This window comes from Pelobates fuscus, chromosome 1, assembly GCF_036172605.1.
Source record: "Pelobates fuscus isolate aPelFus1 chromosome 1, aPelFus1.pri, whole genome shotgun sequence".
NCBI lineage: Eukaryota > Metazoa > Chordata > Amphibia > Anura > Pelobatidae > Pelobates > Pelobates fuscus.
Window position 1 is genome coordinate 89817234 of NC_086317.1, and position 13632 is coordinate 89830865.

A 13632-nucleotide genomic window follows, 5' to 3' on the forward strand; every position below is an offset into this window, starting at 1 on the left:
ACTAGGTCACATGACTCCAAACCATGCAGCAGTATCCACTGCTTGGCGTGTTCCCACTTGGTTCCTCATACATGTGGTGGTTCCTTCTTATCCACAGTAACTGTAGTCAATAGTAACTTTCAATATAAAATAGATATGCTGGACCTGGAGAATCATGTACAAAATGTGTTCACACAGACCACAAAAACAACAACTTTTAATACATCACTATTTAAAAAACCATAAGGAAAACATACCTACCAAACGCATTCCATGCTTATCTCAGCATGTACTCATAGGTGTAGGGAAACCTAACTAAACTTAATAAACTGATAGCACTTTTCAAGATAGACATGAAAACAATCACTGACATCAGTGGTGGGTCATCCCTAGGGGCAATCGGGACAGTGCCCCACTAGATGACTGCTGGGAAAAGAAAATTGTGAAAATAAATTAAAAATCCATTTTCAGCAGTAAAAGGATTAACTACTGACATTGTTTCCCTAGGGGGGTTATCTTGCCAATTTCCATTATAATGGTAAACATTCATCGTTCGGGACTGTAGTAACTATATTTCCCCTTGCTTTTCTCCTCCACAACACAGAATGAGTCACTGATAATAGATAATGGCAATCTGAAAGAGGTAGAGAGCTGCTGGACATACGTTGAACTTAGAGGTATGGTAAGAATTGGCCATCCTGAGTGTAGCCTTCAGACATGCTCAGTCTTTTTCTAGAGTTGATTTCTAAAGGTGGAGTCAAGTGTTTCACCATCGTAAATCATCACCAGTCACCTTGCTTGACACTTCATTTCAGGATGGGCCTTAACCCTACATGCCACTATATATCTCTCTATGGGTTGAGTGATGGATGCCTAAATTCTACCTTTAATCCCTTCCTCTACTTTATTCCCTTCTTTTTCTCTCTTCCATTTTTTCTCACTTTCTCCATCCTATGCTTTACTCACTAAACGTGCTATACCTCGGCCCTGTTCTACTCTGACAATTTTTGTTTTCGTTGTAGCCATTATATTTCCCACCATATGGACATATATGTTTGCATACTTGAATATTGTTTATGTCAGGGAGAGGCAAACTGGAGTGCTGATGGTTGCCTACCCCTGGTTAATGTTGTTCAAAAAGAGAGTGTGAGTCAGACAACCAGTTCTGTTACTTCCTTGTTTGGTTAGCTCAGTGAGGCTAAACTCAAGTAGCAACAATTGCCCAGAGCACCTGCCTTACAAAGACTTTCCAATGAGCTGCAGTGGAAAGCCTGTGAATGGACAGCCATAGAAAGTCTCGGCGGGGTTAGAAGGGGAGGGTTTTTAGATATACCACAAATGAAAAAACAAAAATGCTTAATGCAAAACATGTATATTTACATTAGGGGCATAGCTGCAAAACAGATTTTTTTAAAACGGTTATTCCAACCACTACGATCACTTCTGCTTTTTGAAGTGGTCATGGTGGTGAGTTTGGATTTGCAGCGTTCCTTCCATCGCTGGCTTAGAGAGCTTGCACGCGCTGTGAAGCCTATGGACCTCTTTGCGGCTGACGCGACATCAAAGGAGGTGGTTCTGGGCTTTAAAGTAAGGTCATAATTTACAAGTTTTTGAAGGTTTTTTTTTTTACTGAGTGCGGGGGACTTAATATCGCTGCCAATAGGACTTCCAGTTCCAATTCAGCTAATTTTGCCTTACATTTTAAATTAATTGAAATCTCCATTTAGTAAATGACCCTATCAGTCACCTAGGCAGTGGGTGGCAGTTAAATCTGAGAAGTGACAGTTCCCAGAGAAATACTCCATGACTAAGGGGTTATTCACCAACCATGCCTCCAAAAAAAAAAAAAAAATGATGTTAATGTCCTCCAATCCACAATTTACCACAATGTGGACCTGAGACCCATTTTCATGTATAAGCCACATTTTGCAGGAATGAAGTCTCATTAGACCAGAATCCCTGCACCCCATGCTGTTCTCTCCATCCCCTGTACCTATACCCCCACCCCCCGCCATGTTTACCCTGCCTGCAGCCAGCACTATGTCCCTGGGTGCTGGAGGATGCTCAGGCCGGCCCGGCAGTGAAGGGGTGCGGGAGAGGGCGTGGCCTGGTGACGGCTGACAGCTTTGCGCATGCGCAGTGCAGTATATACACACACACACACATACACACACACATACATACAGCGCTCCTGCTGCCGCTGCTGCCCTCACTGTGTTACCCGCGGCTTCCTCCTCCTACTCCTCCCGGACTCCATCACCGCCCCCCGACTCCGAGCCCGTGGGGGAGCCAGCCGCAGCCCTCCGGCTCCCTGGGAGGATAATGCCACACAGCTCCTTCTAGATGGCTCTGGTAACGGTGCAGAGATCCCCCACCCCCAGCACCACCTCCAGCCCCTGCGTGTCGGTGAGTGATAGCTGATGCTGGCGGCAGTGGTGATGGTGTCAGTGGTGATGGTCCGTCTCCCTATTGTCTGCTATAGCCAGGTCTTCCTGCTCTGAGAGGTGTCCACCGGCGCCGGGCTGCGCATGCGCGGCTCCTGCTGCTGGAACCTCAGTGTTCTAAGTCTATGGTTCTATCCCCATTGCACTGACATGGGGGGCTACAGGGAACACTGTGAGACCCCATCCCTCCCCAGCACTGAGCAATGTTACTGAGCTGGGTACCAGGGGGGTGGGGAGCTGGGTACCAGGGGGGTGGGGTGGGGAGCTGGCCTGGGTACCAGGGCTGGGATGTGGTATATGCCTGGCTGAGCCATGCCCAGTGCTGGAGGTGAAAGCCGGGAATTATAGCACATCTCCCTTGGGGAGCAGTTGTCTGTCTTATTTTCATGGCAGGGTGTGACTTCAAGACACAAGCAGTGATATCTGTCTCCCCAGGGGTCTACACTGTCTGCAGCTTTATTTATTTTTTGTGGTTGGCTAAAATGTGCAATTTATTTATTTATTGAGGGCAGGTATAAGGATCAATAGTGGAACAAAGTTGTAAAGGTGAATACAGTCACCAGACACCTTCATTTGGATTCTGTGATGATTGATTTACTTCCATTTTTTTTTGTACCCTTCCCCAGAATAAGGCTGTCATGTATCCATATTTAACCCTTTACAGTTATAATAAATAACGAGTAGAGGATGGACTTTAATGTACTGTAATGGACAATGTTAAAGCGCATATATGTAAATAAGCTGAATGTTTTTGGATTCTGTGATATTCCTGCCCCAACTGCATCCCCTTCTCTCAAACCTGTGGGTTGATCTTTAAATCATTGCCTTTGACCTGTGTGTTCCAGGGAGTTGAGCAAGGTATTGCTTGATAATGAACATTTTAATTTTGCTCAGATATTGGCAAAACACTGTACTGTATTTTCCTATGATATTATAGGGAGAGAAATTGTGTTCTATACAATTAACGTTTGTGGGGTTCTTTGTTCTTTAACTGCATCATCTCTTGGTAAATATATGTCTGAAACAGACAGATGACTTTTTAAAACCTACAGGTAATTTTGCCAATAACTATGCTTTTTTGCTAAGCGCTTACAGACAAATGTTAGTAAAACGTGCTCTGCAGGTGTGTTATGCCATGAATACATTGTGAATATTATGAATGATCAATATCAGTTGTTTGGTGCCATTGGAATATATTTTACTTACTTACACTGCCAGTAATGACCAGCGGAATCCTGTCTCTTTTTTTAATTTTTTTTATCTCCTCAATTGATATCACAACACTGGATAAAGTAAATGTAATGTTTTAGTCCAGAATATCCAACCCTGAAACATAGCTGATATGAAGAATATTTCTAGTACAGAGATTCAATTTCAATTCAGAGCAATTGACACTTTAGTCAATATATCTTTTGGATGTGTGTAAGCTTTAACTCATCTAATGGTTGATTATAGCTTTTTGAATGTAACTTTTTAAGCTGAAGAGCCAAGATATTGCCCCAGTGGATTTTTTTTTTTTTATTTGTATTTAGAATGCACTATTGGGCATTCCCCCGTTTTATACACTTGTAAAATAAGTTTTAAACTTACCTGCAAATCAACACTAGGCAAAGCTCCCCATGCCGGTTTCCAGTCCTTCTTTGACATCACTGCTTCCTTCTCCTTGCAAATATATGATTTGAGCCCTTTGGCAAAGGTAGAAGCTCTTCAGGATTTTAGCTGTACATGCTGACAACAGATGTAGTTTTTGCACAGATTTCAAGTCAAGTGTGCCATTGATGTAAGTAGCCCCTGGCATAAAAGTGCAAATATCTCTGCATTTACAGCATTTCAAGCAGAAATGCCGAACATACAGATATCCTTCTCCATGACCACTTTTAAAAACAGAAGTTGTCATGGTGGTTGGAGTAACCCTTTAACGGTCCAGTCCCTGCAATGCTATAGTTTATTTTCCATTTAAACACCTTCATTTGAGGTCACAAGTTGTGGAATTGCATTTTAGGGGTATTCGTCTTAAATATTTTGTTAAATAACTGTACTTTAGAATATGAAACTGAACAGCTACACCTAACATTGCCTGTGCTGAGTTAACCCCTTAAGGACACATGACATGTGTGACATGTCATGATTACCTTTTATTCCAGAAGTTTGGTCCACAATATCACATCAAATTAATTCTGCTGTTTTAACGTTAATTGTTAAACATTGCTGTTACGTAAACCATGTGGATTACTCTAACAAAATAGATATATTGGGGAGATTTAAATAGTCGCAAATAGAAAAGTGGGTGCAAAGTTCTAAAAGTGGAGCAGTGATCATGTAAAGGAATAGATCTTCTGATTCCATTTGTTTCCATGGTGACTGCTTCACGTTTAATCCTTTTATACATCTCATTGCACATATGTAGAGACAGGAGAGAGGAACACGATGAGACTCCTCCCCGGCCTTTCTAATTGTCATGTGGCATCTGAGGCCTAGTGAGAGAACAAGAGACTTTGCACATATCTTTATTATGTGGAACGTGCCAATCATTGTATATAAATACTAATCAACATACTTCTATTTAATCAAATCGTTGCATGTCAATTAATGGCTGCAGTTCCAGACACTTTAATTCCACCGCACAATATCATATTACTTTATTCTAATCTGCCCTTGTGTGGCCCTTTAATCTATCTGATATGACTAATTGTTTTGACTTGCTTCTTCCTTGATGCCTTTTAGTGTAAACAACGCTGATGATTTTACATAATAGACATATTTGCACTTTTTGCATTGCGCTGGTATAGTATTTAAAATATTCTGCAACTTTTACTTACTCTTAGCTGCTATTGACATTCCTGCTTTATCTGCTTTTTTGGGGAACACGTAAAATAACCGTTCTAGTGGTAAATCAGTCTATAAGTTTGTGTTATGCTTTGTATTACCTGACAATTGATCCAGAATAGCATATGAGCTTGCAGGACCTCTCAACTTAATTTGGATTCATTTAATGATAGTCTGGTTAAAATGACAGCAAAAGCCATAATACGTGATAATCAATATCTCTGTCTTGCAGCAATAAATTAAAGGAACGTGTTAAAGTTATAATAACCACTCACTATAGTAATGTTTTAATGAACATTCCAGCCACATAAACCATTTGAGCGTAAAGACAGAAACACCTCCCTGGCTGTCACTCAGAGATTCAGAGAGGCTGTCTTCTGTTTCCATTGGTTCCACAGAGCTAATGGAAGTGACAAGCATGCTAGACTGTGCATCCTTTCCTTCTGCACATTGAGCTGTTACAGCTCAGTGAGAAGCATTGGTAGGCAGCTATTGCATGAGCCTCTAGTACAGAGGCCTCTGATGGATGTATTTCCCTGGGGAAATAGGTGAGGGCTTACAAAGGCTGTAAACGGTTTTTCATACACCCCCAAAGAAGACACAAGAAGGTGTGTGTGTGTGTGTGTGTGTGTGTGTGTTCTTTAGGAGTAGATCTACTAAATTGTTAAAATAAATAAAAATCAGTGGGGGTGTTCTTGTATCATCTTAGAGGAACACACCATGCATAATAACACAATAAAATGCTTCAGTGGTTATGGTGCCATAACTGCCCTGGCGCTCTCCCATTTTAAGTTAGCAAACTGTTTCAGAATGGTTTGACTATTTACCTGTGGTCCTCTGAGTGCCACTTCCATTACTTCAGTTTGAGAGTTGGAACAACTAGGAGCGATTTAAAATAAAAAATAAATAAATATATATATATATATATATATATATATATATATATATATATATATATATATATATTCTTATTTCTTTATTTTTCAAGAGGTTTATGTTCATAAGTTGTACAGGGCTACGGAATCTGATGGTGCCATATAATTAATAAGTTAGCACCACTGTACTGGTCGGTATTTATAAACCAGTTTACATGTTGAGGAGTTAAATCCGTAGAGAAGTCAGATTTCTTAGGGAGGAGGAAATTGTTCTTTAGTCACAGCGTTTTAGGTGCAGAAAAGCATACTGCGTGCAATGCTGTGAAAATGGATATTTTAATGAGTGAGTTTAGCATTTCAGTTTCCTACAGCTATTGGTTACATTTGCTTTGTGTCCATCTGTGAAAAGTTCTGTTTTCGGTGTTCTACAAGGTTGCTAGATAAAAATAAATATGTTTGATTTAGAATCCATTGTTTTTGAGTGTAATTGCTCCCCACACAGTTACTTCACCTGGCTTGCTTATTTGCTGTTCCTACCAAGATTAGCATCTTTCTGATTGAATAAGGCCTAACTGGTGAAATATTTGCACAACTGTACTTAATGACCACTTTATCTTTCACCTTTCCCATCACTGGGTCTGTATCATAGCACCAGTAAAAATGTTAGATATATGGCCTGTATTTTTTTTTATACCCATTTAACTCTAGTGCTTATCTGTTTATAATCTGTCCTGCTTTAAGATTTGTCTAAAAGCTGCTATATCTCCCATGAAATTAATGTAAAACATATACTCTTATTCTTACATTTAAATTTTTTTTTTATTCTACATAACGTGTTATAGGACTGCTTCTTGTTGTCTACAAATGTCTTCAGAGAGACCAATGCTTCTGAAAAATCCTGGGATTAGATTTGTAGTAAAATAAATAAAATATCTCCAGTACTGCATCAGATGCTAGTAAGATCTGTGATTATTTATATATATATATATATATATATATATATATATATATATATATATCTCTATCTATATCTCAATATTTTGTAAATGGAAATATGGTACAACATGGGGAAATTTTCACATCCCAAATCTTGATAAACTGCCAACATTAGCCATCAGAGATATAGTGCAGAATGTAGTAAAATAATTACCTCTGTAGCTGGTTGTATAGATAAGTAGAACATCATGTTATGCTAGATTACCAGTTCCTGAGCATTTGTGTACCCTAGATAGCGTGATCACACGTTTTCCATTTAGCAAAAATACAATCTGTCAATATTTTAAACCAAGCCAATTAATGTTCTTGTGTTCTGATTTATTTTATTGACTGATTCTCTAAGTGTGTGTGTTTTTATTATATATATATATATATATATATATATATATATATATATATATATATATATATAATTACTCTGAGAAATGTAACTGATTACTTTAATGGTTAGGAACCTAACCTTTTATAAAACTAAAGAAGTATTTTTTTGGCATTAGCATGTTATCTATTTATAGTTAAACAATGTCTTTGTTTACAGCTCTGATGATCCAGGTTAGCTGTAGTAAAACATTATTCTTTGTTTTTGTATGTTTTCTTTAGCCAGGGTTCACTACACCTTATTTTTTAAACTTTTTTTTTTTTTTTCTTTCATGTTTTATGGAGTTAAAGCTGGGGGGAAGAGTGTGGCGTGCTAATAAATAACAAGATAAAAGATTTCTCAAGCAATATTGGACTTCCTAATATCTCCATTGTTTTAGAACAGTTTACCTGGGTTCAATGGGCATCTGCTCAACATCTGGACCTCTTCCTTTAAAGGCGGTTGTCTTTACTGAGCAAAGCAGGTCCAATACAGGACTGTGCCCATTTGCTGGGATTGTTCAGCCATTGAGTATGGTTGTCCTTGGATCAATCTGATTAAGTTATGGTGTCTAAAGTGTCCCTTTTTAGTAATTTCCTTTTTAAGCATTATACTTCTATTCCATGATCTACCAAACAGAAAGCTTTAAACCTTTACAAAAATAGTTTTTTTTTTTTTTTTTTTTTTTGGTTGGCAACAATTATTTATTTTTCAGTTTGTGTCTTCAAGGACATTTTTTGAAATCCTGTCGTGGTGTAACTGCAATACATTAATGAACTATCATTCTTCCTTTTGACCTTAGACCTTCTTGTGCTTGCTTTTTGATTTGATAGAAAAAGGCAGGTTATTGAGGAGGAGGGAAATGGAAAATGTAGTGTTGTTGCTCCCTTGGGATCCTAAATAAATGCATGTTTTTTCATAAAGGAAAATTCCCACGTTGGATTTTTTTTTTCCCTTTTCTTTTTCTCTCCGGTTCTATATATAACGTCTGACAGCATTGTGGTCAATACAGTATATCTCTCTCGCCCCGTTAAGTTCAGCTTTCATAAAATTCTATAAAATCTATACTTTGTGCTAGCAGATTTGCTAAAAAAATGTATAGGTTGTGAGAAACACCTTGTTTAAAAAATAAAATAAGAAAAATAGGTCTTTCTCCCAATATCTTTCAATTATTCGGCATTAAAACTGTGCCGAAGAATTGCTTGACAAGGAAAGCAGAAGGGACAACCCAAAGGAGGTCCTTCTGCTCTGCGAACATAGCATGCACCTTGGTTGCTATGGTAACTCCTACTATGGTACGGAGTGTAGAGAAAGAGTGACTCATTTTAGGTGTCGCAAAGGGGCTTTGCAAAGGTCAGAAGAGATTAAGAGGAGTGCAGGCAAACCAGAAGTGTAATAACCACAAAGGTGAGGACATGATGGCGTTGGATCGGAGGGGATGTAATATCTCAAATTTTAACATCGAATGCATTGTATGATTATATAATAGATACAATGCATTTGGGGGTAATTTCTGTTAGAGAACCTGTCATAACAGGTTCCCTTTAAGAAGCTCCTCTTATGTGTCACTGTCATAAGTACGATGGCTTTTAAATTTACATTTTCAGTTCTGTACAACCAATGCATGGCTTGTTATTATTGTATTATATTTCAAACCATGCTCTCGGTAAGACAGCTATATAAAAGCTGTAAAATAATCTTTTTTGACAATGAACAATGGCCTCTAGAAATGTTTCACCCAATTCCCAAGTTACCGTAAGTTAAATCGAGACCCATGCTGTTTTTGGGATGTCATGCATTTTCCCAGGGCCAGATCGGGAATGATAAACAACTTAGATGCACAGCTGAGCGGACTATTCTACTTTCTCAAAAAATCAGCTCTGTGTGGAATGCTTAAAATTAGGATATTCATGGGGGAATTGCATCATGTCACTGGACCCATTTCACTAAATTTGGAACTGCAAGATTGGATATTGGAATTCCACATTTTAGATCAAAATTGCAGTTCACAATATTCTCCTACATATCCATTGTCAATTCTCCATAATTCTCTATTTAGTGAATAGCTCCATGGTAATCTCATTGCCTTTTTTTTCTGTGAACCGGGCAAGAGTATGGAGCATTTTCTCAGTAGCAAGAGATACATATAACCTAGTTTGATGCTCTTAGACCAATCTGGTAAATTACGTGTGCGCACTATAGAGGTTAAGTTCCCTTGAGGAGAAAAGTGAGTATATAAATAATTTAATAAAAATATAATCTTTTTGAAGATCATTCAAGGTTGCCTTCAGTCGATCTTTCATAGTGAATCTGATTACCTCTCTTTTTTTTCTGTTTTATTTTTAAAGACTCAATCCTTATTTAACTGTATATTTGGTCTTAATAATTAGTTGTATTTCTTGCATGCCCAATTTTTTTCTAGTTTGTTCATAAAAATGCATTTTACATCATAACAGGGCCTTATCCCCCCTACCACTCCATTCGATAATGCTGCATTCTTGCTTGTCACTGTTTCTGCCCACAACCCCCTTTTTGTTCCTAGCTACTTACCTGCCCCGCATCCAGTGAATCTGATGTGCATCTCATCAGGAAGCAGAGTGTCAGTGAGTTGTAGTTCAGCTAACAACTTTCATAAGTTGAAAGGACATTATAGTCACCAGAACCACTACAGCTTAATGGAGTCGGTCTGTTGCGTAAAGCCTGTCCCTGCAGGTTTTTCAGTGTAAACACTGGCTTTTCAGAGACAGGACCACGTTTACATTGCTGCCTACTAACACCTTTAGTGGCAGTCACTCAGACGGCTGAATGCCACCCATAGAGATGCATTGATTCAATGCATCTCTATGAGGAGATACTGATTGGCACAGCACATGTGCAGTAACCACCTAATGCTTCCCTAAAGAAAAGCATTGGATTGGCTGAGATTATGAAGACTGATGATCTCAACCATGGACGCGGGGCCAGCCGTGGCAATGGAGTAAAGGTAAGTTTAAACACCTTTTTACTTCACTCTAAGGGGGGCTGGGGACCTAAACTGCTATTCCAGCACTGTAGTGTTCCTTTAAAAACTAAGTTAAATTTTTAGAAGTTCCTGCCCTGAGCAAAACTGAGGCTGTGCAATGAGGTTTGACAACTTACATGGTGCTTTGAGTGTTCCTTCAATCACCTGCATTGAACCTTTTGTAATTTTTATTAGCGGACCATTGTTCTATCCTATTGATCTATTCCAATATGCAGGCTAATTGAGATTTAGGAAAGCAAAGTAATATGCATGGATTCCAAAGCCATCTTAACTTTCAATGACATGTTATGAGGGTGGAAGTAATTTCAAATGACATGTACTATAGTAAAATAGAGAAAATGGTTTTGTTATGGGAACCTTGACCCACTCTGCCACATAGATAGCTAAGTGGTTAAGGAAGCTTTAGCATCTCAGTCATAGGTCTGATTCCTGGCATCAAAGAAGGCATTTTATCCTTCTGAAGTGAATAAAATGAGTTACATTAAATCTGTTAATAATATTCAGGCCCCAGGATCTGCTTGAAACTTGCGACAAGATAAATGTACCTTTTCTGGTTAAATATTTTAACAACCCTCTCATACCTGCTCAAGCCAGTGGGTCCATACTAAAGATGTCTCATTGCCCTGGATATTTAGATATTTTAGTTCTTTCCAATGTGCACACAGAGAAAGGGGGTAGTGCTGGGTATAAATGGGTGGAGTATACTTGGGCATTGCCACCAGAAGGTGGATTGAGCCATACATGGAGATTTCAGGCCAAGGTAGTTATTAGGTATGTTCTTCATGTTAGACCTGTGATATCACTTCTATTTATAACCTGGCTTACTCATCGTCTGTATATCAAGTTGCTTGCTTGATGTACGTTATTTACAACAAGTGTAAACTTGCTCTATACACACATTATGCTTGTCACATTCCTCCATTTATAATGACATGTCATTTATTTGTTGACCTTCCTGGATATATTATCCATTCTGTGTTCCTTTTTAACATACTCCTCACTCTGGCAGTGAAATGGTTACTGACTTTGTGTATATGATCTTTGTGTACAGTCATTGTGCAGGCAACCGATTGAATAGCCTTGAATTATTCACATATCATTTGAATCCCTGTGTAACCACAATAATCATTCAGTGCTGTCTGAGCAGGCTAGGCTCGTTCTGAAGGCTGCCTTGTTCCGAGCTGCAGACTGTAGCCTCTTCGACTTATTGTTATGTCTGATAATTGCAGGTTTTTCGCCTCATCAGGTGTAATCATTTTAATAGAATGTAATAGATTCACTTGTTTCAAAAGCATGTCGCTTATTATATCTTCTATTACTTATTGATTCTCAACCCGTCCGAATAATCATTTTCTGAATAGATTCATTCTCGCTCGCTATGTTCTTTTGTCACTGCTGGAGCACTGATTGAATAGCTGGCTGAAACGGGGTTGGATTTGGGGATGTCTTGTTAGTAGCCTTGTCATTCATGACAAATTACACATCTTTTTCACTTCGTAGATAGTTGCTGGAATGTGGAACTTGTCCGATTTTAGTATATTTGATCATACCATACATTGTATATAAATAAGCAGGCACCTAGCTCTGTATTTGCTTAAAGTTTGCACTTGATAGATTTTCTTTTTTGTTGATATTCCCTTTTCAGCAACAACAATGTAGTTGACGGATTTTGCAAAGGTTAAAAAATGTTTTTGTTTTGTTTTTTGGGGGAGATGCATCTTTAAAAATCCAGATTGGTTGTTTACTCACTACTGTATGTATATCTGGTATATAGTAATGTGCTACACTGGTGTCTTTTTATTTCTTTTTTTTTTTTCTTCCTGTTTGAGTTCTGGCCCATGTGTACTGTTAACCGGTCATTTGCTAATCGAGGCAGGTTCTCCTTCAGTTTGCAATCTATATACCTGATTTTTTTATTTTATTTTTTTTAAATATTTTTCTCCCCATCCTGTTGCAGCATTGAGTCTGTAAAATGGACTAGATTCAAATGACACAATGGCTTATCTCAATTTCTAACGTGCGGGTGGATACTAGTAATTGGAGAGTACTGCTTTATTACTTTGCGGTTATCGGTTTCATCTTTGGAGTTGATAAAGAGATATAAGTAGGGAGAACAAAATCCTCAACCAAAAAAAAAATCAATTAGACAATTAGAATAATTTTCTTTATTGCATTTGCTGCCCTGTCATTTAGTGTATTATGTGATTAATGCCACGCCAAATTATGGAAACCATTACTTGCAGATCATCTATATTTCATTGCATGCTATTAGCTACGTCATAACTGTGCTGAGTCATTAATTGTGTACGCCTCATGCAAAGCTGTCACTATAGTCGTGTTCATTAATTACTCCTCTGCTTGCAGCCAAATGAGTTGCTCTAGAAGGAAGAATGATTCATGAGACATGCCAGCCAGTAGTTCCTTTGGCTGTGGGCCTGGATTTTCATTTTTGTACACAGAGTAGTTAGACGTTGGACTTGCCAGGACAACTTGTATTGTTTTATCTTCTTGCTTTTTTTTTTTCCCCACTCCACTTTCATCTTTAAAAAAAAAAAAAAAGTAAAAATAAATATTTTATCATACTGGATAGAACCTTATAAATATTCCATAAGTATACTTCTAACTTACTGAAATCTATTTTATTAAATCAACTTTGCTGTAGATTTATTTATTTGGGGGCTTTCTAGCCTTATCCACTGCCTGGCCATATATTTCCGATTTCAGAAACCAGAGCGAAATGGAATGAGTGGTTTGTGGGTTCCTTCCAATATCAAACCTAGGTAGCCATGTTTTTATATTTTAGAAAATGTTTTTCCTGGAAGGCTACATCAAGATTTCTCTTGTTCTGATGTATGTTCAGGAGGATAGTCACGATAGTATATTGCTTGTGTACGTTGTTGGTGCGTCCTGATTAGCAAAGCTTTTTGAACGTTCCCACAAAAAACAAGTTGAAACGAGTAGATTGGCGATAATCTGATATTGTATTATTTGCCATTAATTCACAACTTTTTTTGATCAGGAATTGAGAGGGCCTAGATCCTAAAAATGAGTCACTAGTGCTGGATTGGACCACGTGTAAGCAGTAGGGTATATTTCCATTGTAATGCTGCTAATAGGTCGCACTCTTGAACA

General features: G+C 38.2%; 1 protein-coding gene across 4 annotated transcripts in view; it reads left to right on the forward strand.

Moving 5' to 3' along the window:
• Nucleotides 1–2172: 2172 nt before the first annotated feature.
• SSH2 (slingshot protein phosphatase 2) overlaps nt 2173–13632 on the forward strand; it is a 232356-nt gene continuing 220896 nt past the window's right edge. For all 4 annotated transcript variants that reach the window (XM_063450018.1, XM_063450019.1, XM_063450021.1 and 1 more), the window contains exon 1: nt 2173–2385. In XM_063450018.1, coding sequence (XP_063306088.1) covers nt 2323–2385 — 63 coding nt within the window. In that variant the 5' untranslated portion in view covers nt 2173–2322. The remainder of the gene's footprint in view (nt 2386–13632) is intronic.